A 23747-nucleotide genomic window follows, 5' to 3' on the forward strand; every position below is an offset into this window, starting at 1 on the left:
GATACATCTCTCAAGATCAAGCAAATAAACATAAAAGAAATATTAACTACGAGCTGCCACTTGGCTACCGTATACAAACCTAGGGCTTTGGGTTTAGATCTTGGTAAAGACCCTGCACACTACTGCCATGGAAGCATTGTGGGGTCACATTTAGCACTCAGAGCATCTTGTGATTTACATGTAGGTTTTAAGCATGTTTCCCTAATCTTTGTTTTCAAAACTTGCTTTTTAAGAGTTATACATTTTCTTGTTGAACTGTGAATATCAAAGGAGCTTCATAAATTTACCTGTGACTAATAAAAATGTATTCCAAGTGTGGAGACGCATCCAGAGAAAAGAAATTAGGAAAAGAAATGGCATGTAGAAATATGCTTATCAAATATTTTGGTTTTGAGATAAGCATATTAATGTTTACACCTTGATTGTGGTTTTCGGTGTAGGCACTCCAAGGATGTTGGATAACTTTGTGTGCCCATCACTACATATGTATTATATATATGTATATATGTTTGCTTCTATTTCTGCTTGCATTATACTTGATAAATTATATTAGCATGGTTGACAAAGTATAAAATAATTCAGCTTATTCCTATGTAAGCAATATTTAATGAACTTTATATACCAGGAAATTCTAATTACTGTATTTCATCGTTTCCAAGACCCCTGGTTTTCCACATTTTAACACTTCTAAAATTGTTTCTACTCTTGTAATCAATGGCATTATGGGAAGGCAATTTACATTTGCTCTTGTTAGTCATCTGTAGCACTACGTATATTCTCTACTGAGTCTGTGACCACTCTGCATGAATTGAAATGCTAATCTAAGCAAGGACTATGGGTCAGATTCTTAGAAGAGATTTTCTTTGTGCCCTTATTTCATCCAGTATTAAGATTGAGACATGAATCTTCTCTTGAAGTTCATTCTTCTTTTTTTCTTTCTTTCTTTTCTTTTCTTTTTCTTTTTCTTTTATTTGTTTTGTTGTTTTTTTTTGTAGCCCTTTGTCATACCAACTTTATGAGGACATCATTTGGGGTGTTTTTCTTTGCTTGTTTTTTGTTTTAGTTATTGTTGTTTTTGTTGTTTTTATATAAGATAATGGTAAACCTTTCATTGTTACTCTAGATAAAATGAAAGATGATCATTTCAATTCCGATGCTTCAGAATTTGGGATAATAGAACAGATTGAGGCCCATGTTTTCTCTGCCTCTCTTGAAAGTCAGGTAAAAAAAATTGGTAGTGTGAAAAGGATCTCTCCTAAAATGTTTAAACATCTTAGAAGTATGTAAAGCATGACAATTGATAAGCTAATTAAAAATTTTAATGTAGTATGTAAAGCTGTTTTCTTCTAAGTGGCATTTTGGTAACAGTTCCTTTAGCATAGTGAAATTTACTTCTTTATAAAAAAAATCTAGTAATGAAAATTTTATACACAAAAATTAGTGTAAATTATCAAGGTTTGGAAATACAAATATATGCTGCTGGACATGTTTGTGCATAAGTGAAATACACAGGGATATTTTAAAGTTCTTAATCTCTCAAGTGACAAGCAAAACTCTGAGCAGAACGATCAAGGATCGGAGCTATTAGGCCTCTCTTTCCCAGTGCTGTACAAATCTTATCAATTTATTTCTTAATGTAGCAACTCACAAACTCTATCGTCTTAATATCCCTTTATACTCTTAAAAATGATTGCTTATTAGTTCATTAAAAAAAGAATAAAACCAACCCAGGTTAACCAAAATATTATATCTTTCAAAGACAATTTTTTTGAGAAGAGTGACACTCTTTTACATTTTTGCAAATCACTTTACTGTTGGGTAAAAGATGACCAGATTTGCATATCTGTATCAGCATTCAACCTGTTACCATATTGTTTGATTTAATCATATGAAGAAAATCTAGCCTTATACAGACATGCCATTGAACAAGAGAGGACCTGTGGATCTCCTAAAAGGATCTCACTAACCCTCAGGTGTGTCCTTAAGCCACACTTTGAGAACCATTGTCCCAGAGAAGCTTGAGCCAGGGATAGGGCTCGTATTCACTTCCATATCCCAGAAGGGTCATGCTGTTTGTAAAAATAGTAATACGTATTTGTTTCATTTGGTAAATAACCACTGGCACTAGTCCATTAGTACAGCCCCTCCACCCTGTCCACTTTGATGCTTCCTCAGGACCTCTTATCATCTCACAAGAATGGGGTGCTAGCTGGCACTGCAGGAGCTCCCCAGGATCCTACTCCAGCATTTACATTCTGACTGGCCATCACTTACAACATAGTGGTGGTGAAACATTTTTAATGTCACCCCTAGCTTGGAAATGCTCTCACTTTATCATCAGTATGACTTTCATGACATTCATTAGCTAGAGATTTCATTACATCTGAAGGCATATTCTTTAATTCAGGCAAAATGGTTCCAAAAATTGATCTTGTTAGTTGTCCCTTGAATAATTGGACTGGAATCAGGAATGCTGCAGATCACTCCAAAAATATATATCAGGAGTCGTGGGAATAAGACACAGCATAGAGGATATAGTCAATGGTATTGTAATAGGGTTGTGTGGTGACAGATGGGACCATATGTGTGGTGAGCACAAAATAATGTATAGAATTGTCAAATCACTACTTTGTACACCTGAGACTGTTTCAATATTATGTGTCATCTCTAGTTAAATAAAAAAATTAAGAAACAAACAGACAAATGAACAAACAAACAACCAATAGACATATTAGGAACATGAAGAAGAATTCCTGTTGCTTCTTCCTGTATTTCCAAAGAACCCTTTTCCAATGATTACCCAAAAGCCAGCTAGTTTGTTTGTAATCTAATGCCCAAATAATAAGTACAGCATATCAAAACCATGCAGCTATGTTGTAAAGATGATTGGCTGAAGTCAAAGACAATGCATACTTCTATTGCAATGATGAGTCACTCAAACCTCAAAATTACTTTATGTTGACATTTGTTGTGACTAGCTTCTGGTCTCCTTCAGAATTTTCAAATGTAAGTAAACATTAAGTGTAAAATCATGGAAGACGGTGCTATTTCACCAAATTGTCCTGTTGGGACATTATCCTTTGATATGCAAATATCATGAACAAACTACTTTTCACTGGCTTTGAAGCTTTCATCTAGTTTTCATAAGATCTTCACATGTCCTATAGTAACTGAGTCAGCAAATGCTATCAATAACAATTGCTTCAGGAATTGCATTTCCAAGAAATAACATTTTGGCTATCATCACAAATACAAGAGACCCAGCAATTGAACAAGAAGTGACCCCACAAAGTATTCAAATGTCTAGTGGAAAAAATGCCAAGATTTTTATTATGAAAACTAAAACAAATAAAATGGTGTTTATTGCTTTTATCTGATTTACAGTTCTCCACTAGAGTAGATTTCAAAGCAATGAGCAAGAACAAATAATCTCTCTCTATGTGGTCCTCTGAAGATATTCTTCCTTACTGTGGAAACATTTAACAAGATTGTCTTCGCAGTCTGGATATGGAGATGAGCTAACAGAGTGAATTTGTTAACAATCAGCACCCAGGTTCCCAGGAATACTTTATAGGTTATGTTGAAGAGAAAATCAAGTAAGCTTTGGGAGGATGCATTCTACGAATACTAACTTTTGAAATTTCTTAACTATTCCTAAGAAAGGAAACAACTAGTAGATGAAACATGATGATATATTATATCTCAAAGACTTTTATTTGAGTGCACTTTTATTCACCCAAACACAAGCCTCTGGGTATAGGAATACAGTACATGCACTTGATAATACCAAGGGGTGCCATTCACACAAACCAGATGTAAATTGTGCTCCTTATTGTAGTGAAATGCTATGGTTTTGCCTGGACATGTTCATTTCAAAACCTTTAAGTGATACAATAAACTGAGAGTGTGCTTTAATTAGATCTCTTAATTAAGGCAGTTACAAAATCCACTACGAGTGAACTGAATGCTAAAGTTATCAGTTTTATCCCAGCCAGCATAAGCCAAGTGATTTGTTATGACCTACAACCCAGATAATATGTTGTCTGTTTTCAGACCTGAAATCAACTTGTTTTCAGTGATGGATGAAAACTTCCCCTGTGCTGTAAAGTTTTATAGCTCTTGTCCATTCAGAGCTACTATTAATAAAAATTCTCTTCAGTGCCAGTAAGTGAATGAAAGCCTGCAAAGGTCATGTGGGAGAACGGGGTTTCTTGTGCTATTATGGAGTCCATAGCCAAGTACAGGCATAGTTGATGAACCTGATTTCAAACATCCAGGCTCCTCCCCATTGTGCCAAAAGGCACAGGAGTAATTATTCATTCTGACTAAATCCATTTATGATTGAGACTAAAGTGTCTTTTTAGATTTCTGAGTAGACAAATAGCCATAATTAATAACAAAATAGTTACATCCTAGATTCTCATTTAGATAAACATTTTCTTCGAGGCTATGTCCTGATTTTATGTTTGCTTTTGTTTTTATTTTTCTGAGAGACAGTTAATGCACACAGAGTTGGCATCATAATTCTGAATTCCAACTGTGTCTCCATCACCATAATTATCAGTACTCTTATTGTCAAAAAATATTTGTCCCTTTGTGCCGTGTTCCAAGGACATAATGAAGTGGAGGGAATGACCCTTGCCCTGGATGTATATTAGAAATTTAGACACACTGTGAGAACCTCCTCCGCCATCTAGTTGTTTTTCCTCTGTCCTTTCTTACTTTCTCAATATAAGACTACTTATTGTAGAAATGTTCTTTCTAAGAGAAGAATTCTGTTTGAAATAGATTTTTTAAAAATAATATTGAAGAAGAAGCAGCTTAAACACAAAGGATTCAGTTATTCAACAAACACTTACTGAGCACCCCCTATACAGGGGGCACAAGACTGTACATAATGGATGTGCCATAAACAGACAGATAGATTCCCCGCCCCCTTGGAACCTAAAATGGCAAAGATCTTCTCTGTAAAATAGGCAGTTAAAAATTGGATAGAATATAATTTCTCTTGTGGAAGTAAAACCACTGATGGCAGCTGGCTATAAACTATACAACAAGGAAAGGAAACAAAAGCCAAAATAAAAATAATAAAACTAACAAAAACAGCAGCCACAAGAACTTCAGTTCACACTTGTCCCGTTACTGTCCCACTAGCTGATTGATTGTGTGTGTTTTTTTTTTCGGAGTAGGTAATGGAGAAACTGATGTATATGCATTTACAAGCCAGAAAACCACCTTAGAGTGGAAAAGCTTCACCTTTTTACTTGTCCAGTAGAGTCCCCTATGTCCTTGGCTACTGAGTTGGTACAGAGAGAATAATATTTAGAGGAACGATGTGACCTTGGATGTGATATGATAAATCTTGAATCCTTTATAGTACACTAGTAACTTTTGAGAACCATAGTTCTTTCTGAATTTTAAGGAAGCACATCATCTTAAGGGTTGTCAACATCTGGATTGTGCTCAACACTGTTTGCTTTTCTTCATATTTTATCGGACGCTCTGGTACTTGGTGGGGCATAGGGGGGAACCTTAGCACTTCCATCATAGATCCACAGCTTTCTAGCTGAGGGACAAACTTGGGAATGTTGGGGATTTTTTTTTTCATTTTTTAGCTTCATTCTCCTCATCAGTAGAATGAGAACACTTAAAAGTGTGCATTTAGTGATTGAAAGGATTAAATGAGGTGCCGAGGGTAAAGCTCTGAGCACAGTTCCTGGAAAACTATAATCACTCTAGTATTAGCTATTATAACTATCATAATATCATCAACACAAGTCAGGGCTTTTTAATCTGAAAGCCAGCTTTGCTGTGTGTTTCTTATGACTCACATGCTTTAATTCCTTGGTTTCCAAATTTATGTCATGTCTCTTTTATTTTCCAAATGGGAATTCTTTTTAATGACACAACATTTATTTGAAAAGACATCTGCTACCAATATCATTTTTCCAGCTGAATTTTTCACTTATTTAATAAAGTACATTATAAAACAAGTAGAAGTTAATTTATTTTACTTTGACCCAGATTTTATTAAGGCTTTTATAAGATCACATTCCAAATCATCATCTGCATTCCAAACATTGTTTAGCACTGAGACATTAGATGGTTTTCAAATTTCTAGCCAATTTTCTCTTGAAGGTCAAGTAATCATAAAAGCCTAGGGCTGGCAATGGGAAAAGGATGGAGAAGATGAAAGAAAAAGAAAAAAGAATAGTGAAAGAAAACATGAACTATAGTTAGATACCAAGGGAAAGATTGAGCCGCTATTGACATTTGATGAATTACATGTTTACTGTTTTTAAAGAGAAAGAAAATGAATTATTAACCTACCAATTCTGGCATGTAATGGCAATGAATTTTGCATACAAAAGGTGCTCATGCAACCTCTGTGGCTATGAAAGATATTCCTCATGCTCAAGTACTTTCTTGTATTCTTCAAAGCATTTATCTTTGATAAAGCAGTATCCTGATGCCACAATGGGTGACTCACTGGATTTAACAAATATTGGGAAATAGGCATTTTTCCTGCATATTCTATGGCTCCATTAGTGCCAAATGTCAGTAATCTATTGAATGCCCTAATCTATGTCAAGAGTAATGTTACCAAGTTATTTTGTCTGAGGAATTTTTAGAATCCTTATAAATTAGTATTAATGCCACTTATGAAATTTCCTTTTGTTTACGGAAAGACTCAGACTTGTGAAATTATCATTTGAAAAAAAGATCTTTATTATTCATGGGTTGAATCTTCATTATTCATGGGTTCCACGTTTGCAAACTTAACTCCTTGCTAAAATTTATTTGTAACCCAGAATCAATACTGATGGTGCCTTCATGATCATTTGTGCAAAGCAGTAAAAAGTGTGAGTCACCTGTGGGTTAAAGCTTCACCTTGTTACTTGTGAAGTAACACTTACCATAATGAGCACCGTGTAAGGTATTGAATTGTACACCTAAAGCTAATATAATACTGTATGTTAACTGTACTGGAATTCAAATTAAAAAAAAAACTTGTAAAAATCTGAGTCATCAAAAATGCATACTCCCAAGGTTGAACAAGAAAGTTTCTGCCTTCTTGTGTCAACTTTTAGAACTATAATCAGATGTCCTTACTTTGCTTTATGTAGGGCCAAATTTTTTCACATTTGGGCTTTTCGTTGGTGAGTTCACTATTTAAAATGCCCCCAAGTGTAGTCCTGAAGTGATGCCTTATGTTCCTAAGTGCAAGGAATCTATGATGTGCCTTATGGAGACAATGTAAAAATAAAATGGAGATCAGCGTTGTGCAAATGTGACTTACAGTGCTATTGGCCTTGAATTCATTGTTGATGAATCCAAAATATATATTAAATAATGTGTCTTTAGACAGTAACACAGCCAAAACAATGTTGTCTATTAATTAGGTGAAAATGTTGTGATCAGAGGCATGTAGGGACCTAACCCTCTATTTCCTCTGGGAGCAATGAGTCAGCATTCATAATTCAGTGTTCATGATGACTTTATAGAATATAATTGTTGCTAGTTACAAGAATCCATTGTGTCTTGTTTTCTGATCATTGTTACTGAGTGGGAGCCAGTTACTGGTCAAGTCTATATCTCTTCCATTGATATAAAAACAGTGTGCATGGGTATCAAAGTAACTGTACCAATGCATGCAACCAACTGTCTTTATGTGAAAAGTTGTGTTAGAATCAATTGTCAATTGTTATGGATCTAAAGACAACGGTTTTTACTCTGCTCAACCAAAAAATGTAAAACTTTCTAAGGAATTTGGTAAAAACTCTAGTTCTATTTTCATGAATTTAATGAGTCTACAAGGGACCACTGGCTTTTAATCACTTCATAATGAACATTTAACATTCGACCCAATGTAAAGATTCATATATCTTCCTTAACAATACAAAGTCATCAGCCTAACACATTGAATTATTTCTACTATCACTTATAACATTCTTATTTACCCACCTATCTGCATATGAGAGGAAAGCTATATTGACCCTCTTCTTTAGAAACCCAAATGGGTCACATTGATATGGAAAATATGTGATGTTAAAAGACACAAAGATGGCTATGGAAGTAATAACAAACAAGCTAGTTAAAATCTGGAGAGAAGAGATTATCCCTATGGTTACCATTTATAATGAACACTCCAAAAGGAATAATTTGTTGAGTTTATGAAAGCATTTGGCTATCACCAGCTGTTACCAATGCTACTTTGAGGCATTCCTAGCAGTGATGAAAACAAGATGAACTTAACCATGTGGCACCCTTGTCTTCAGTAGGATCTGTTTGGAACAGTGCACCTGTCCCACCAACAATTTGATCAGTCACCAGTCAACATCCTTTTTATTAAATATATGAAGAACCTGACGAGGTCCAGAAATATATCATTTCTATTAGCTTTGGAGTCATATTGACTGCAGTTTAATTTTACAATACTGGACATTAGAAAATTTATGTTTAAGAGATTTGGAATTGAATTATTGCCCCCAATAAACCATTAGAAATAAAAAATACTTTAAGAAAAATAGTTTATCTAAAGAATTATGTCAAGACTTAGTAGTAAAAGGATTAATGATATCTTTGACCATATTCCATGAAGGTAGAAAAATCATCTATATAGCTCACAATTTCCTTTGGGTATATCACCATGCTTGGCATTTCATTGTCCAATTATTTTCTTTAATGAAACCCTGGAAAAAACTAAGATGTATCTAACAACATTGCCAGTTTTCAAAATAGTTCTTTTGACCTTGAACTGAAGAGGAGACTTTACATATGTGATCTTAAAAAGAGCAACTGCTTATTATGATGTGTTACAACACTTGTGATTGAGTTTGTTAGCAAACCCATCAAATGTAGCCTTTTTATTTTGTGTGCTTTAATGGCAATTTAGAGAGCAGGCTCAAGGTGAATGACACTTGTAATCTCAAAAAAATCTTCCCATTGGCACAAGAACTTGAATTCTCAGTAGTTTAGCTTATAGATTTTCTAACTCAGGTAAGTTTTCTTATTTTAAAACTGCTGGGATCATATTTTCTAACCTATGATCATTAAAGATGAAATGTAAATCTGGCAAATTCCTATAGTCATGTAATTTTGGATATGATGTGTTTGATGATGAGCTCTAGTCATCTGTCTAGTCTCCATTCTCAAAGAAGAGGATGGAAAACATACGTATGTTCTAGGAGAGAAAGGAGGCATATGGGGCTTAGGAAGGGCTGAATGATGGAGAAATTATATCAAGCAATTATAAAGGGAAAGGCTGATGGCTGAACTCCATGTTCTCTGATTCCTTTGACACAGTCTCCATGACAATTAAGGGGGGCATCAGCCAACTAGGAAATTTCTGGAGTTGTTGGTGTTGTCCTGGCAATTCCAGCCTCTGCCATAAGACTCAGATTTGTCCCCATCAGTATTTAAGCCACAGCTTTCAACCTCCACAGAGCATCACACTGCAGTTGGGATCTGGGAGAATATGGATCAATTAGCCAGATACCTGGAACTCCCAGTTATCTGTGTGAGCTGCACAGGCTCACCCTGGTAGCAACGTCAGCATTTTATATTTTCCTACTTAGTATGTTATAGTGTGGTTTAACCAGGTATACACTATATCATTGACTCTAAGATACCATTAATTAAAGATGAAATATTATTTTAAATATCACTAAAAAGAGAAGTTGCCAAATTCAGATGTCGTCAGATATCATGCAAGCCCCAATTTCACAGGCTTTAAAATGTGAAACACACACACACACACACACACACACACACATACACACTGTGTTTTAGAATCTATGAAGTTCAGCCATTTAGATTGAAATAAAATCAGAAGTGTCTACATAAAATATGGCAATGTTCTCTTGTGTCGTGTATGATTATAAGTTAAGACTTAATTTAACTTTGGAAATGGCAAACTCAGACTAGAGCTTTGAGAGCTTTAGCCAGCCCCATCATACCTTTTCTTCTGCCTTTGACGATACTTTCTTTGTGCAGCCATTGTTTTTTTCAATCATCCAGGCTTAATTCTGTCTGCATCTTTGTGTCATGTCCTTCTTTATTGCTATAAAGGGGAGAAATTTTCTGCCTGTCTAGGATGCCTCTGTTAAAGCCAAAAAGGAGAAATATTGTGATGACACAGTGTATAAACAGCAGGACTCCTTGATGTTCTTTTCCCAAACACAGAGAGTTAAATTTTCTCTATTCTCTGTCTATTTTTCTGATTTTTTCCAAATGATAAATCCCTTGCATTTCATTTGCTTGATTCCTGACAACCCTCTTAAGATATCAAGATGATTTTTCATAATCGTCTCCCTACTCTTGGTCAGTAACTTGGATAAGAGGGGCCTCCAGATTTTCTGGCTGCCTCTAATTGTCCTGGGTTCTTGCTCAAAATTTGGTTTGGGTACACTGGCTTCCTGCTCAATCAGGAAGGTCTGTTAGCTTCCCCCTCTGCTTCCCCCATGTCTACTCACCAGCCAAGGACTGAGACATGTTCTTTATCAAAAGAGCATCTTCACAGCACAACAGTGTGGCTGGGGGGAGTTGCAAACAGAGGCAGGAGAAGGCATCTCTCCCAACAAGAAACGATAACTGGAAAAAAGATGCTGATCATACATTCAGTGTACTAATTTAACTTGGCAATAGATACTTGAGTTTGAGACCATGATTCAGGAATCACCAGGACATAAATCATAGTTGGGATCTGAAAATGAATGTCATTACTGTACAGAAGGGAAGAAGAAGAGGGCAAACCTTGTCCCTGAGTACCGCAAGCACCAAAAAGGCAGGTGGACCAAGCAACATCAAAAGAGAAATCGTTCTCTGAGAAGTTCAAAGAAAACCAGGCTCACAGAATTGAAGGGAAAGGAATGTTGAAAGAAGAGGAAAATCACTGGTCAAAGGATGCACGCTAACCAAATATGCTTTGGAATAAATATCTTCCTTAGATTCAGAAATTGTGAAAATTAAGGAGTATTATATGAGCCACTGCACAGGATGGTAAGCATATTTTACAGAACAGTTAAGAAGGAGGTGTCTGTTTTGTCTCAGGACCAGGCCGTATAATCTCTCTTTGGGAGATTTCGCAGGGTCCTGTCTACAGTCTCATTTGTCCCTCATCTTCTCTTTAGGAGAGGGATAAGCCACACAGAGCTCAGGGAACATGCCTTAAACATGACCACTTTATATGGCTGCCTGCCTCACACCATTCAGTAACCACCTGACCACACCAGAGCCATTGCTGGCAAAATTCTCCTGCTTCCCCTATTTTCTCACATCCCCTTTCAGCAGGTGCTTCAATACTCTTCCTGCAAGTTTGCCCTGAGCATATTGTTTCCTTGGANGCTCAGTTGGATAACTGTCCAACTTTGGCTCATGTCATGATCTCACAGTTTGTGGGTTCAAGCCCCACATCAGGTGCTCTGCGCTGACAGCTCAGAGCCTGGAGCCTGCTTCAGAATCTGTGTCTCCCTCTTTCTCGGCCTTCCTCCCTGCTCACACTCCATCTCTCTCTCTCTTTCTCTCTCTCCCAAAAATAAACATTAAATTTTTTTTTAAAAAATCATTTATTTAATGGAAAACTGTACTTGGTATTGATCATGTTGTGGTTTTCTGGTGATTTTTATTGATTCCTCTGAATATCTTGGACATCCATACTGCTGCCTTACACATAGGGAATTCTCAGTTTCTCAGCCAGTATGGCCATTTATAATTAGGAATTCTTACTAGCTTTCAGCACTAGGATCAATGNTAAACATTAAATTTTTTTAAAAAAAATCATTTATTTAATGGAAAACTGTACTTGGTATTGATCATGTTGTGGTTTTCTGGTGATTTTTATTGATTCCTCTGAATATCTTGGACATCCATACTGCTGCCTTACACATAGGGAATTCTCAGTTTCTCAGCCAGTATGGCCATTTATAATTAGGAATTCTTACTAGCTTTCAGCACTAGGATCAATGTATGATTAACCCTGAATTTTCAGTATTTATTCTTGACCTTCTGCTCATTCTCACACTGAGGCTTCTGGCTGTAGCAGCTCCCATTCCATCCCAGATCTTTTGTGTGCTACTGGCCTAGCAAAGCTAAATGCTTCCTGCAGTTTTGAACTTACTTCTAAATCAGGCCTCTAATCTATAGTACTTTTATAAATGAGATTCCTTTTTTTCTCCCAAATTTAAAATTTTTTTAAATTCATTGAACAATTTATATAATACATTTCCTTAAATTCAAAGGTTTTTCCAATATAAAGTAAACCTAATTATATATAGCTTACCAAAGAGTCAGAAAAATATAGGAAAGGAAAAAAATCATTTATAGTGATACCACTCCAGTATTTTGACATTTAACATTGTTGAAATTAATTTTTTTATTTCTAGTCAGAGATTTTTTTTAATTTTAAAAATTTTTAAATTTTGACCCATACGGTACACATCATTTTTTTTTCACTAAGGAGCATGTTTTCTAAAGAAAAATACTGGTAAATAAATATAAACAAAGTTAAGCAAGGTTTCAGTGCAATAGCAGAACCCAAACATTTATAACACATTATAGTTTTCAAGCCCTTTCACACACAAAACTTTTTAAGCCACCTCACTTTATTTATGGAATTTTTAACCATAACCTGCCAACAGTTATAAATATTGTTAACATTCATTGCGAGAAATACATTCTTTAAAGATAATATCCAGAAAATTACATTATCCTTTTCTCATTTGGCTTCCTGAACTCATCTTAGGCTAATTCAGTTCACAATATTTACTAAAATATACAATATTTACTGTGTGTATGCAAAAGTGTTGCCTCATATCTGATCGTAGAAAATTGGAAATTCTTGTGACGATTGATTTTTGCCCATATAATTATGATGCATCATTTGTCAAGGAAGAATTTAGAAAAAAGAGAAATGTTATGCTAAAACATTGATGTTTCCATGTTCCAGGAATTACAGTGCCTGTCTGCCCATATGCAGTTTACTGCCTCAAGCTTTTTGGTCCCCATTTACATGACAGTATAAAGAGAGTTTCAGGGGAGCCTGGGTGGCTCAGTCAGTTAGGCATCTAACTTTGGATCAGGTCATGATCTCATGGTCCACAAGTTCAAACCTGACGTCAGGCTGTGTGCTGACAGCTTGGAGCCTAGAGCCTGCTTCAGATTCTGTCTTCCTCTCTCTCTGATCCTCCCCCACTCATGTTCTCTCTCTCTCTTTCTTTCTCTCTCTCTCTCTCTCTCAAAAATAAACGTTAAAAATTAAAAAAAAAGTTTAAAAAATGATAAAATCAATTCTATCAGCCTATCTTCTCATTGGCTTTGTTACAGTCTGTGATCCTCTGCTCTTCACATTATAGTCCAAAAGGTCTTTCTGAAGAGTTCATGCCTACTCCCTACTGAGTACATTTTAAGCAATATTTCCATGAATATTACTTCTTCATTTAACTTGTTACTCATTTAAAATGATAAATGTCAAATATCTAGTTCCTAAATCATACTGATGTGTCTTAATGAAATCCTTATATTTATTCAAAATAATTAGATATCTTAATTACTCCAACAAACTGTATTTTAAAATTTCTTCTAAACCTATTTCACTCTTATAATATAGATTCTGCCCAGGATGACTAGAAATACCCCACTATGGTTGAAATACTAAGCGAAAACAGCTTCTTCCGGAAAATGACAAAAATGCCCCCTTTTGTTTTAAATAAATTGCAACTGCTTCCAATGCACAACTAATGTAAACTTGAAAAATGGAAAATATTTGTGAACCTCATAAGCTCTTTTGAAAGAGAGACAGGATTAAACACCATTTTCCTATGTATGTGGTGTGGCATTTTTGTTTTGTTCCAAGTTATTTCACTTTTTGTGTGACTCTGGAGTTTGTAAACGTGCCATAAAACTTGGTAATTACATGATGATGATTTCATGGTTCTCACTTAGTGTAAAGGTGGCTAGACAGGGCAGCAAAATCGATTTTCTTTTTTACCTTTGTGGAAAGAAACAAAAGGAAATTGAATGCAAAATCTGCATTAAGACTATATTAGAATTATACTCCACAATCTGTTACACATGAAATGAAAAGCAGGTGCAGCAAGTGTTAGTTATTGTGCTGTGATATTCAGCCTGGCGGCTACGTTCAAACAGCCTTTTGTCTAACCTGTGCCTTCTTTTGTTACCCATAAATGTTCTAAATGCATCTGACCTGAAACTATCTCTTGTCTCCTCTTGCCAAAGGTACTCAGAGGCAGGACTGTCCCTAGGCAAAATCATGAAGTAGGTGACTCTTGTGTTCATCTCCTAACCTCTTGCAATGACAATCTCACTTTAGATTCTCTCCACCTTCCTGTCCCCAAGTGCCTACTCTAGTTGCTTATTGTTCTGGATTTACCCTCTGTTTTCCAGGGGGCTCATGCTATTTCTTACTGTCCAATCCCTCTTTGATTGTCTAATTGCCCTGCTCAAAAAATATCCCACGCCTCCCGAGGAGGAACCAGGCAATCAAGGTTCTCCCACCTTTTCTTTTGACTCTGAATTCCCACTACACAACCTCCACCACGATGTTCTACTGCAAATGAATCACCCACCTTACCCTTTTTATCTCTGCATCTCTTCCATGCTATTCCTTTTGTCTGAGTTGACCTCCATCTTTCATCTCCATCTATAGAAATCCTAATTATCTTTCATTCAACACTCCACTCATGCCTTCCCTGACCACCCCCAGCCTCTCTCCTCTACACCTCATCCATTCATCACACTCATATGGCTCTTACCACATGTTGCTTTGTTTTATAATATTTATGTATGTGTCTTGTCTCCAGGCACTGTGCTGGGCGCTTTACAAACGTAATCTCATTTAAATTTCACAACAATCTGATGAGGTAGGTATTACTGAATCATTTAACAGTTGAAGAAACTGAGGTTTAAACAGGTTAAATAATCTGCCCAAGGTCACACTGCTAGAAAGTACCAGAACTAAGACTTGGACTGAGGTCCAAAACATATTCCTTCCCCAAAAGCATATTGCCATCTGTTCGGTTCTTTTCCATCTTCTGAAAGATGGATGGAGTTTTAAGATGTAGACAGAGCCAACTCAGGCTTTCTGATTACCAAATGCATTTTCAACAAAAAAAGTAGAGTTTATTCATAATTATTGTGTTCCTAGTTAGAGCTGACTTATTAACTATAACCCATAAGAAATTCAAGTAATATGTGAGAGAAAAAAATCCTTGCCTAAATTTGTCAGGACAAATAAACATGGCACAAGACGAGAAAGTTCAAGATAATTTGTAATTCAAGAAATACTAAATGGCATTGGACTCTGAGCACTATTGGAAAATAAGTACAAGGAAAAGAGGAAAACATGAGGTTGACTATAAATGACTTCCTCTAAATCCCCTAGGACTTAAACAGTCTCAGGTGGTTAGGAGGCTGAAGGTTTCACCCTAAATCTCTCATAAACTAACACTATCTCTATTGAGTATAAAAGCCCATTCTTTGCATTCTGCCTCTGGTGTAGCATCTTGAATAAGTGAGGGAAAAGTTTAGTGTTTCTGAGAAAGAACTCCATGCCCAATGGACAACTTATACAACTGCCCTCTCCTGTACCCAGAACCATAGACTACAGCTGCCCCCGGACAGGCTCATTCCAGGGACTCTTCAGCCTGGAGCCAGCCTCCTGTCAGTCACATGGCATAGGGCCCATCTTGGGAAGAATTTGGACTTAGGATCTCTTTGTATTTTCACCCCACTGCCTTTGCTTCTCCTGAGGGGAGAAAAGCCTATCTTCATTTCTGCTTGGTTACTCTCTTCTCATTTTCCAGTCATCTACCTTGTCATCACATCAGTTGCATATTTCTTTAACATGGTGAGATGCAGTTATCGTTAAGCACGTGTTCTCAGTGCACCTCTGTTGACTTCTGAAAGTCATCTCAACTTTGCTTGCAAACTCTGTTTTGATTTCTGTGTGCTCCCAGTATGTCAGTCCCATTCATATACAGCTCTAAACTTCCGTTCTTTATACCAATCTTAATAACAATTTTAAAATTGGGAAAAATAATGCATGTAATCTAAGCTTCACTACAGCAGGGCATACTGAACTTCAGACCCTATCTTGGAAAACCTGAGAATTTCCATTTCAGTTATATGCTGAATCTGAGGAATTCAATGAGCCCAGTAGGAAAACTACCTTCACCCACACTGGAAAAAAATTCAAACACAAAACTCCTCTCTCTTCTGTAAAGATTTTATGATTTTTCTTGTCTTCTACTAAAGTCCTCAAAGCTAATTCATTTTTTTCTTTTTATTTTGGAATAATTATAGATTCATGGGAAGTTGCAAAAGAAATGTACAAGGAGGCCCTGTGTACCCTTCACTCCATTTCTCCCAATGGTTGGAACTTATATAATTATAGTGTGCTATCAAAGCCAGGAAATTGACATTGGTCTAATATACTTTCAGATTAAAACAAAACAAAACAAAAAACTACCCTGATCACAACATAGTCAGTTTCCCTTCCACTTTCTGTTTATACTCACAAACAGTAACCAGATGGACAGTGTTGGAAAACTAAAGGTGGTATGACTAAAGGTGGCTCAGTTGGTTAAACATCCAACTTCAGCTCAGGTCAGATCTCCTGGCTCTGGGTTTGAGCCCTGCTCCAGGCTCAGTACTGACAGCTCAGAGCCTGAAGCCTACTTCGGATTCTGTGTCTCCCTCTCTCTCTCTCTGCCCCTCCCCTACTCGCACTCTGTCTCTGTCTCTCAAAAATAAACAAAACATTAAAAAAGTAAGTTAAAAAAAAGTGATATACCAGACATGCACAGAAAAAGTTCTCCCACATTGTTAGGGATGATCATCAAGTCTGATGCAGGAGTAGGTCAGTGTCCTAGGTAGTGGAAGGGAGCCTGCATCAGAAGACGTGGGCTGGAATCTGATTCTGCATCTAAATGTGTGACCTTGAGCAAATCTTTTGACCTCTGCAAGCTTCAGTGTCTTCATCTATCAAATGGAGAAACTATTTCTCCTGCCTACTTCATGGGGTTGTTGTGAGGATCAGCTGTGATGATGTGTATGAAGGAAGGATGTAGGTTGTGCATTAGCAGTCATGAAGTTTATTATTCTTTTCTGAAACTACTGCCAGTTACAGAAGTTTAGCTTTTCAAAGGTGAGTTTATTCTTAGAAACAGAACAAAACCACCTCCTTATGAGCTACAAGGCCTAGAATTTCCCTTATGTGTAAATGACCTTGCCTTTCTACCATTCTTAGTAGGAGGTACTACTAGGACAGGTAGGTACTAGCAATATATTGGACAAGCGCACTGCAACTTATTACCTACACACCCTGAGGCATACCATCTATTTTAAAATAAAAATTTCTTAACATTTCCTTCTAAAAGGTCGAATGCATTTTAAGTAGCTTTATTTTTATCCTGACCACAGGATTTATTCTTACTTTTTTTTTTTTTGTTCAGCCATGAGATGTACAATAGGTGCTCTTGACAATGGTGAGAAATTATAAGGATACCAGATTAGACAGAGGATGGTTTATGAAGTAGAAATGGAAATTATCCAAACTGCATTGTTCCTCGGTGTGTCTGGGTATATAATATAAACTCCTAAGTCACTGGTGGATTCTGATGTGTGGGTAGTAAAAATGCTAGTCTTGGCAGTAAGGATGGAAAAATGTATTGGAGAAAATAAACTTAAATCATGGAAAGTGTTTCTGTGGACTGAATGCTTTGGGCACCAAGATAAAAGCATTAAGATTTGTTTTCTCCCCTTTCCTCCCTGTACACAGGCTGGCATGGCTCTGACCTATGACCCCACAGCTGCCATACAGAATGGGTAAGTCGACCATGTTTTTTCTATTTGAATCGCTAAGGTGTCTTTGACCTCTAAAATCAGCACTGAAGAAACATGTTCAAAACTGTCTTTATTTTGTCTTAAATCTTTATGCAAAAACTGGGAACCAAATATTTCTCACCAGTCTATCTTTTCTTCTTCCCAGCATGACTCTGAGCTCATAGTATCTTCCATGTCATCTATTCCCACATGATCTCTACCCACATTAAGTTTCCCTCTCTCATGCTCTCTCTCTCTCTATGATAAAGAGTAAGGAATAGGATGTGAAGAGGGAACATAGATAGAACTAGACTGGAAGAAACATCTGTGTATCTCTGGGGTAGGAATGTTGCCATGCTGATAACTCTGGAGTTTAGCTTTCAATGATTTTAGTGTTTTCCAAGTTCATTTCAACATGAATAATGCTTTGCAATTTTCTTCTGGCCATCAATGGAAGGTAATGGACAGAGTCAAGTTAGTAACTTGGCAATTGTGTCTTTGCTCTTCATTTTAATAAGCATCTAGAAATGTTGTGGCCTCTTACTTAGCATAAGTCACATAGTCTAGGATTCCTCCTTTGAAAAATAAAACTTAAACTACATGTTCTGATCTTGCAAAAATTCTGTAATTCTGAGTATCTTTGGTTGAACTCACGTTCCAGTATCTTCTCTTTGTTTTGACTGTCTTACAATTGACAATAATTATTCTTTGGTTGGTTGGTTATTTTTATTTTCACAGCCTTCTATCTTGGATTTCTCCATGTAGTTCAGTTTTCTGTCTTCCAGTCTCAGAATGAAGACCTCATTTAAGATCAGTGTATAGAATAAAAGAATGTAAGCTGTTTTTTATTTGGTCAGCTGCCTCTAATGAAAACCTGTGGGATGTTGGAAGGATTTAAATATCTCCTATTCTGATAGTTATTCACTTAGGCAATCATTTATTCATTCATTCAATAAATATCTAATGGGTATGCCAAGCACAGTGTGTGCTACAGAATTAAAAGACAATATCTGAGTAAGGCCTTTGCCTCAAGGAACTCATAGTCTATCTACCCTTCCAGAAAAGAGTAAACGTGGATGGTAGGCAAAGAAGGGAGTCTATTCCTTTCTCTCTTGTTGATTAAAACTCTTCTCTAATAGTGAAAAATAAGGATTTTTTCCAATAAGCATTTTCTTATTTCCAATAATGCACTATAAACTTGGTGGGTAGAAAGAAGAAATAGAGAAGAACGTCCTCAAGAATCATATTGGATATTTGGGAATATAAAACAGTTAACTCAAAAGGTACAGAACAAGACATTAGATGCTAAGTGACGGTGACAGAAAATAGGTGTTATAATAGAAGGGAGTAACATGTATTGAACACATACTATGTACCAAGTACTTTATATTTGTAACTTAACATGCATTGTTTCAGAGTCAAATACATGTATAAACATGTAGTTACCAGTAGATATTTATATACATAAATGGAAAATAGAAATAGTTGAATGAATTGAATGAATATGTTCACTAACCAGATTCAACAAGCGCTAATATTTGGCATACTATATATGTACGTATGTTCCCATCTGTAATATTTAGCCATATATCTTTTATAAAGTCCTTCTTTATAAGGACTCATGTGAAGGATTAGAAAGGCAGCAGTGACTTAGGCCTGGACCAGAGTGGTCTGCATTGCTTCAGTCAGTGGTCTTAATCACACGTAATTTAAAATCTGACTGTAAAACTTAAATAAATAAAATAAATCTGACTCTTTTCTCTAAAGACATAATTTTCCAAGTATTATTCCTGATTTATAATAAATCTAAAGAGAAAACTCATCTGAGCAGCCAAAAGGAAGCTGTTGGTGGTGCCATGTTAGAGGCTATGAGGGCACAATAGCACACAGTGGACATTTCTCCCTTCTTAAATGTTTACAACAATGAATACACATACTCATGAAACACATTTTAGTTAAGATGCTGAGGATACCCATCTTCTTGATTTTCTCATCTGATCTACTCTCATTGATAAAGAACCATATGTCACCAATTAGTCTTTTTCTTCAATACCTTCTTGTCCACTGAATGTTCCTTTCAGCCTATAGAAACGCTCAAGTCTTTTCCATCTGTAAAAGGGGTAGAAGTAAAACCATTCTTTCATACCAATGACATCACTTCTAGTGACTACACTAATTTAACCTTTTCTTCACTGCTAAACTCAGTTGTCTATACATATTCTTTTCCTTTTTTTAATGTTTGTTTATTTTTGAGGGGGAGTGGAGGAGGGGCAGAAAGAGAGGGACAGAGGATGTGAAGCGGGCTCCCTGGTAACAGCACAGAGCCCAATGCAGGACTCAGACTCATGAACCATGAGATTCTGACCTGAGCTGAAGTTGGAGGCTTAACCACCTGAGCCACCCAGGTGCCCCTTCCCATATTCTTTTCAAATGAAGCTTATTAATTTTGCAGTCTCGTTTCAAACTTGACTGGAATTTCCCTTGGTGATGTTCCCGGTGATGTCCAAATGTGTCTGTTGAAACTGACACCACTTTAGTTCTTGTATCATTTGAAATCTTACTTCATTCGACTTGTTGTTGTTGGTACCATTTATACCATTCTGGAAATTTCTTGTCTCTTGGGTCCCATAACTCTATTCCCTGCTGATCCTCCTTGCTCTGTACTCTCTCCCTACTCGGTTGGTCTCTTCTGATTCCTTCTCTATTGTCCACTTTTACTAATCTTTCTCAGGATTTTGTCTTTTTCTTAGTTTGATCTCATCCATTTCTCTTGCTTTTGGGACCTGAAGACTTCCAAGCTGACACTTCAAGTTCCTAAGTAGATGCAGGGCACTATCTCTTGTGTTTCTAACTGATTATTAGGTAATATTACTCTTAGATACTTTGTCTGTCCCAACTGAGATGACTAACTTCATCAGTGCTTCCTAATAGAAGCCAAACAAATTCAAATGAAAACCAAATATGAAATTTACTTGTTCTTTTTTTATAATTCACTTTAAGAATTATTAAATTTATTTATTTTGAGAGAGAGTAAGTGCAAGTGAGGAAGGGCAGAGAGAGAGAGAGAGAGAGAGAGAGAAGCAAAAGCAGGCTCCATAGCACTGTCAGTGTGGAGCCCTATGTGGGATGAGAACATGACCTAATAGCTGAAATCAAGAGTCCACAGCTTAACTGGCTGAACCACTCACTAGTGATTCACTTTAAAGCCATTAAGCATTCATTTAAAGTGAATATAGGCAGTGGTTAAGAAAACTCCAATTTTCTGAGTTCTCTCTTTTATAGTATTTTTAATGATAAAATGGGTCATTAAGACTTATTCAGCTTATCTTTGAACTAGATCTTCACCCCATCCTTGCTACTGGTTGGGTTTATTCAATCATCTTCCCTACCTGTACTAACCTTTTACCTGTCTTTAATACAGCTCTCCTGTAAAACATTTTCACGTTGTTTTTTGAATATTGTTTTAAAATATAAAAATGTAGGAACACCTGAGTCACTTAGTTGGTTAGCTTCCAAGTCTTGATCTCACAGTTTTGTGAGTTTAAGCCCTGTGTTGGGCTCTGCACTGACAATGTGGAGCCTGCTTGCGATTCTCTCTCTTCCTCTCTCTCTGCCCTCCCCTGCTTGGTATCTTTCTCTCCCCCTCAAAATAAATAAATAAACTTTAAAAAATAAGTAAATAAAAATAAAACACCAAAAAATTTAATCACAGTAATCATCTCCCTGCCTGGTTTAAAGCATTAGGCAGACTTTATTAACTATAGAACAAAACTCAGACTTCTAAGAATGGCACCTTAAAAATCCACAAAAAAAAAAACAAACCCCACATGATTTGGTTCCTGCAAATTATATGAACCTTCTGTGAGCCCTCTCAGAACATCCCATGCTACTTTGCACCTCTGTGTCTTGTTGCTGATGGAATAATCTGTTCCCTGAGAGAACGGTGATTTCCTCCCTTCCTCCCTGTCACCTTCCCTCCCTCCCTCCTTTCCCCTTCTCCCTCCCTCCCTCTTTCCCTCCCTTCCTTTCCTTCTTTCTGTCTTTTTTTTTTTTTAAATACTGCTCTCCTTTAAAGGACACAATCAAATGATTCCAAGCAGAGATACTTACACAATTAGCCATAAGAGAAACAGTATAGGCAGTGGTTAAGAGTGTACACTCCAGAATCAGCCTGTCTATTTGCACATCCAAATTCTGTCATTCACCAGACGTGGGCAAGTTGTTTATGCTTTGGTTTGCTTTTCTGTGAAATGGAGATGACAGTAAGTCTTTGTAAGGATTAAAGGAACTCTGTATGGTACACTGTAATCATCAGTGTAAATATTGATGTTATTGTTGTACTATATTTCATGTTACCATGATATGTTTGACAGTCTCTCTTACCATGTAGCCATTGACACAGTATTTATATCCCTGCTGGACTGTTAACTCAGTGAAGACAAGTTCTATGCTTTGTTCATCTTTATAGACTGTTTAACCCAGGTTTGTGCTAAGTCAGAAATAGGGAGTGTAACCAATGACATCTACTTGGCTCCAGCAACTTGGTATGAAAAACATTCCCCTTTTCAGCATCAACTTACTCTGTCCGCATGTAACACTTTAATCTGATTCTCTTTAAGTATAAGCCTCTCATTTCACCCAAAGTATCCCAAATGCCCATGAATTTGTCACATCTTGAGTTAAGAATGGAGTTTTAGAAGGCTGGGACTGTCCATTGTGTTGTTGGTAACAAGAAGACAGAAATTTTATATAATGAAATGGAAAGAATAGGAAAATTGTAGTAAATTAATCTTACTCATTTGTTACTTCTTTATATAGATGATTTTTAAGGTTTTGTTCATCTTTGGTTTTATTGCTTTATATGATAACATTTTGATAATAGGGAATACTAGAACAATAATTTCTAAGCATGTAAGATGTCAAGATAACCACGAGTATGTTCTCAGCCTAGCTTCCCTTGAGTTAGCATTAACGTGCACCTCGGAGGTGTGGAAGTTCGTTTAGAAAACTCACTCAGCACCTCAAGGAATCCAACATGAATCTCCAGAATAGAGTATGCCACTCCCTAGTCATATTTCTGTATTCGATCATGGTGGCAGCCTCATTCAGAGAGCAGTCACTTTACAGAGAGAGAAATACTTCTTGCTATAGGAAAGAAACTGGTCTCATTTAACATAAGACAATCGGTACCCAGAGATATAGTTGTAACTCACTCTAACCCAGTTAACATTCTTAAATATGGCTTAATGCTTACTTAGTTTAATTCAACAATTTTTTTCTTTTGCAAGTCTATTACATGGTTTAAAATCATTTTAGTGATGCAAATTTGAAAAGGAAAAATGTTATATCAGAGACAAGATACAATGCAAATAATACTGCAATAGAAGCCCAAGGTACTATGAGATTTATGTCTATATTAACTTTTATTTCTATAAAATTTTTCTGAAAAAATGCAAGAGAAATGGTGACAGTAATTCTCTGGGGGAAGCAGGCACTGAGGTACTGCAGTGTAGGGGAGAGAGGGAGACTTCTTTTTCACTCTTTATATTTTTATATTCTTTTCAAAAAGAAAAATAAAGAAAATTAGTGTCATAGAATGACAAGGAAGAGGCATTTGTGAGTGATTAGGAAGGCTTATTGATGGAGCAGTGGCATGAGCGTTTCCTCTTAGAGATGTCCCATGTCATAGCTAAGGAACATATTTTACGATGCTGAGTTTTCTCATACTAATGGAAATTGTACTCACTGTACTAAGCTCTAGACTTTTCTGTGTATGTGGCTGGGTTGTAGGCAGTAGCTTAAAGTATGCCAAGAGTTAAATATGTGTTGAGTTTCATGACCTCTGCATTAATACAGCAACATGAAATTGAAATAAAGGCTCCACATTGAGCTCAAGTTTGGCTAAT

At 36.4% G+C, this 23747-nt stretch overlaps 1 protein-coding gene across 8 annotated transcripts in view; it reads left to right on the forward strand.

The window, feature by feature from the left end:
* RBMS3 (RNA binding motif single stranded interacting protein 3) overlaps positions 1-23747 on the forward strand; it is a 702138-nt gene that overhangs the window by 559016 nt on the left and 119375 nt on the right. For all 8 annotated transcript variants that reach the window (XM_077760752.1, XM_077760745.1, XM_077760748.1 and 5 more), the window contains exon 8: positions 17798-17844. In XM_077760752.1, the coding sequence (XP_077616878.1) occupies positions 17798-17844 (47 nt within the window). The remainder of the gene's footprint in view (positions 1-17797; positions 17845-23747) is intronic.

This window comes from Crocuta crocuta, unplaced genomic scaffold, assembly GCF_008692635.1.
Source record: "Crocuta crocuta isolate KB4526 unplaced genomic scaffold, BGI_CrCroc_1.0 scaffold253, whole genome shotgun sequence".
Taxonomy (NCBI): Eukaryota; Metazoa; Chordata; class Mammalia; order Carnivora; family Hyaenidae; genus Crocuta; species Crocuta crocuta.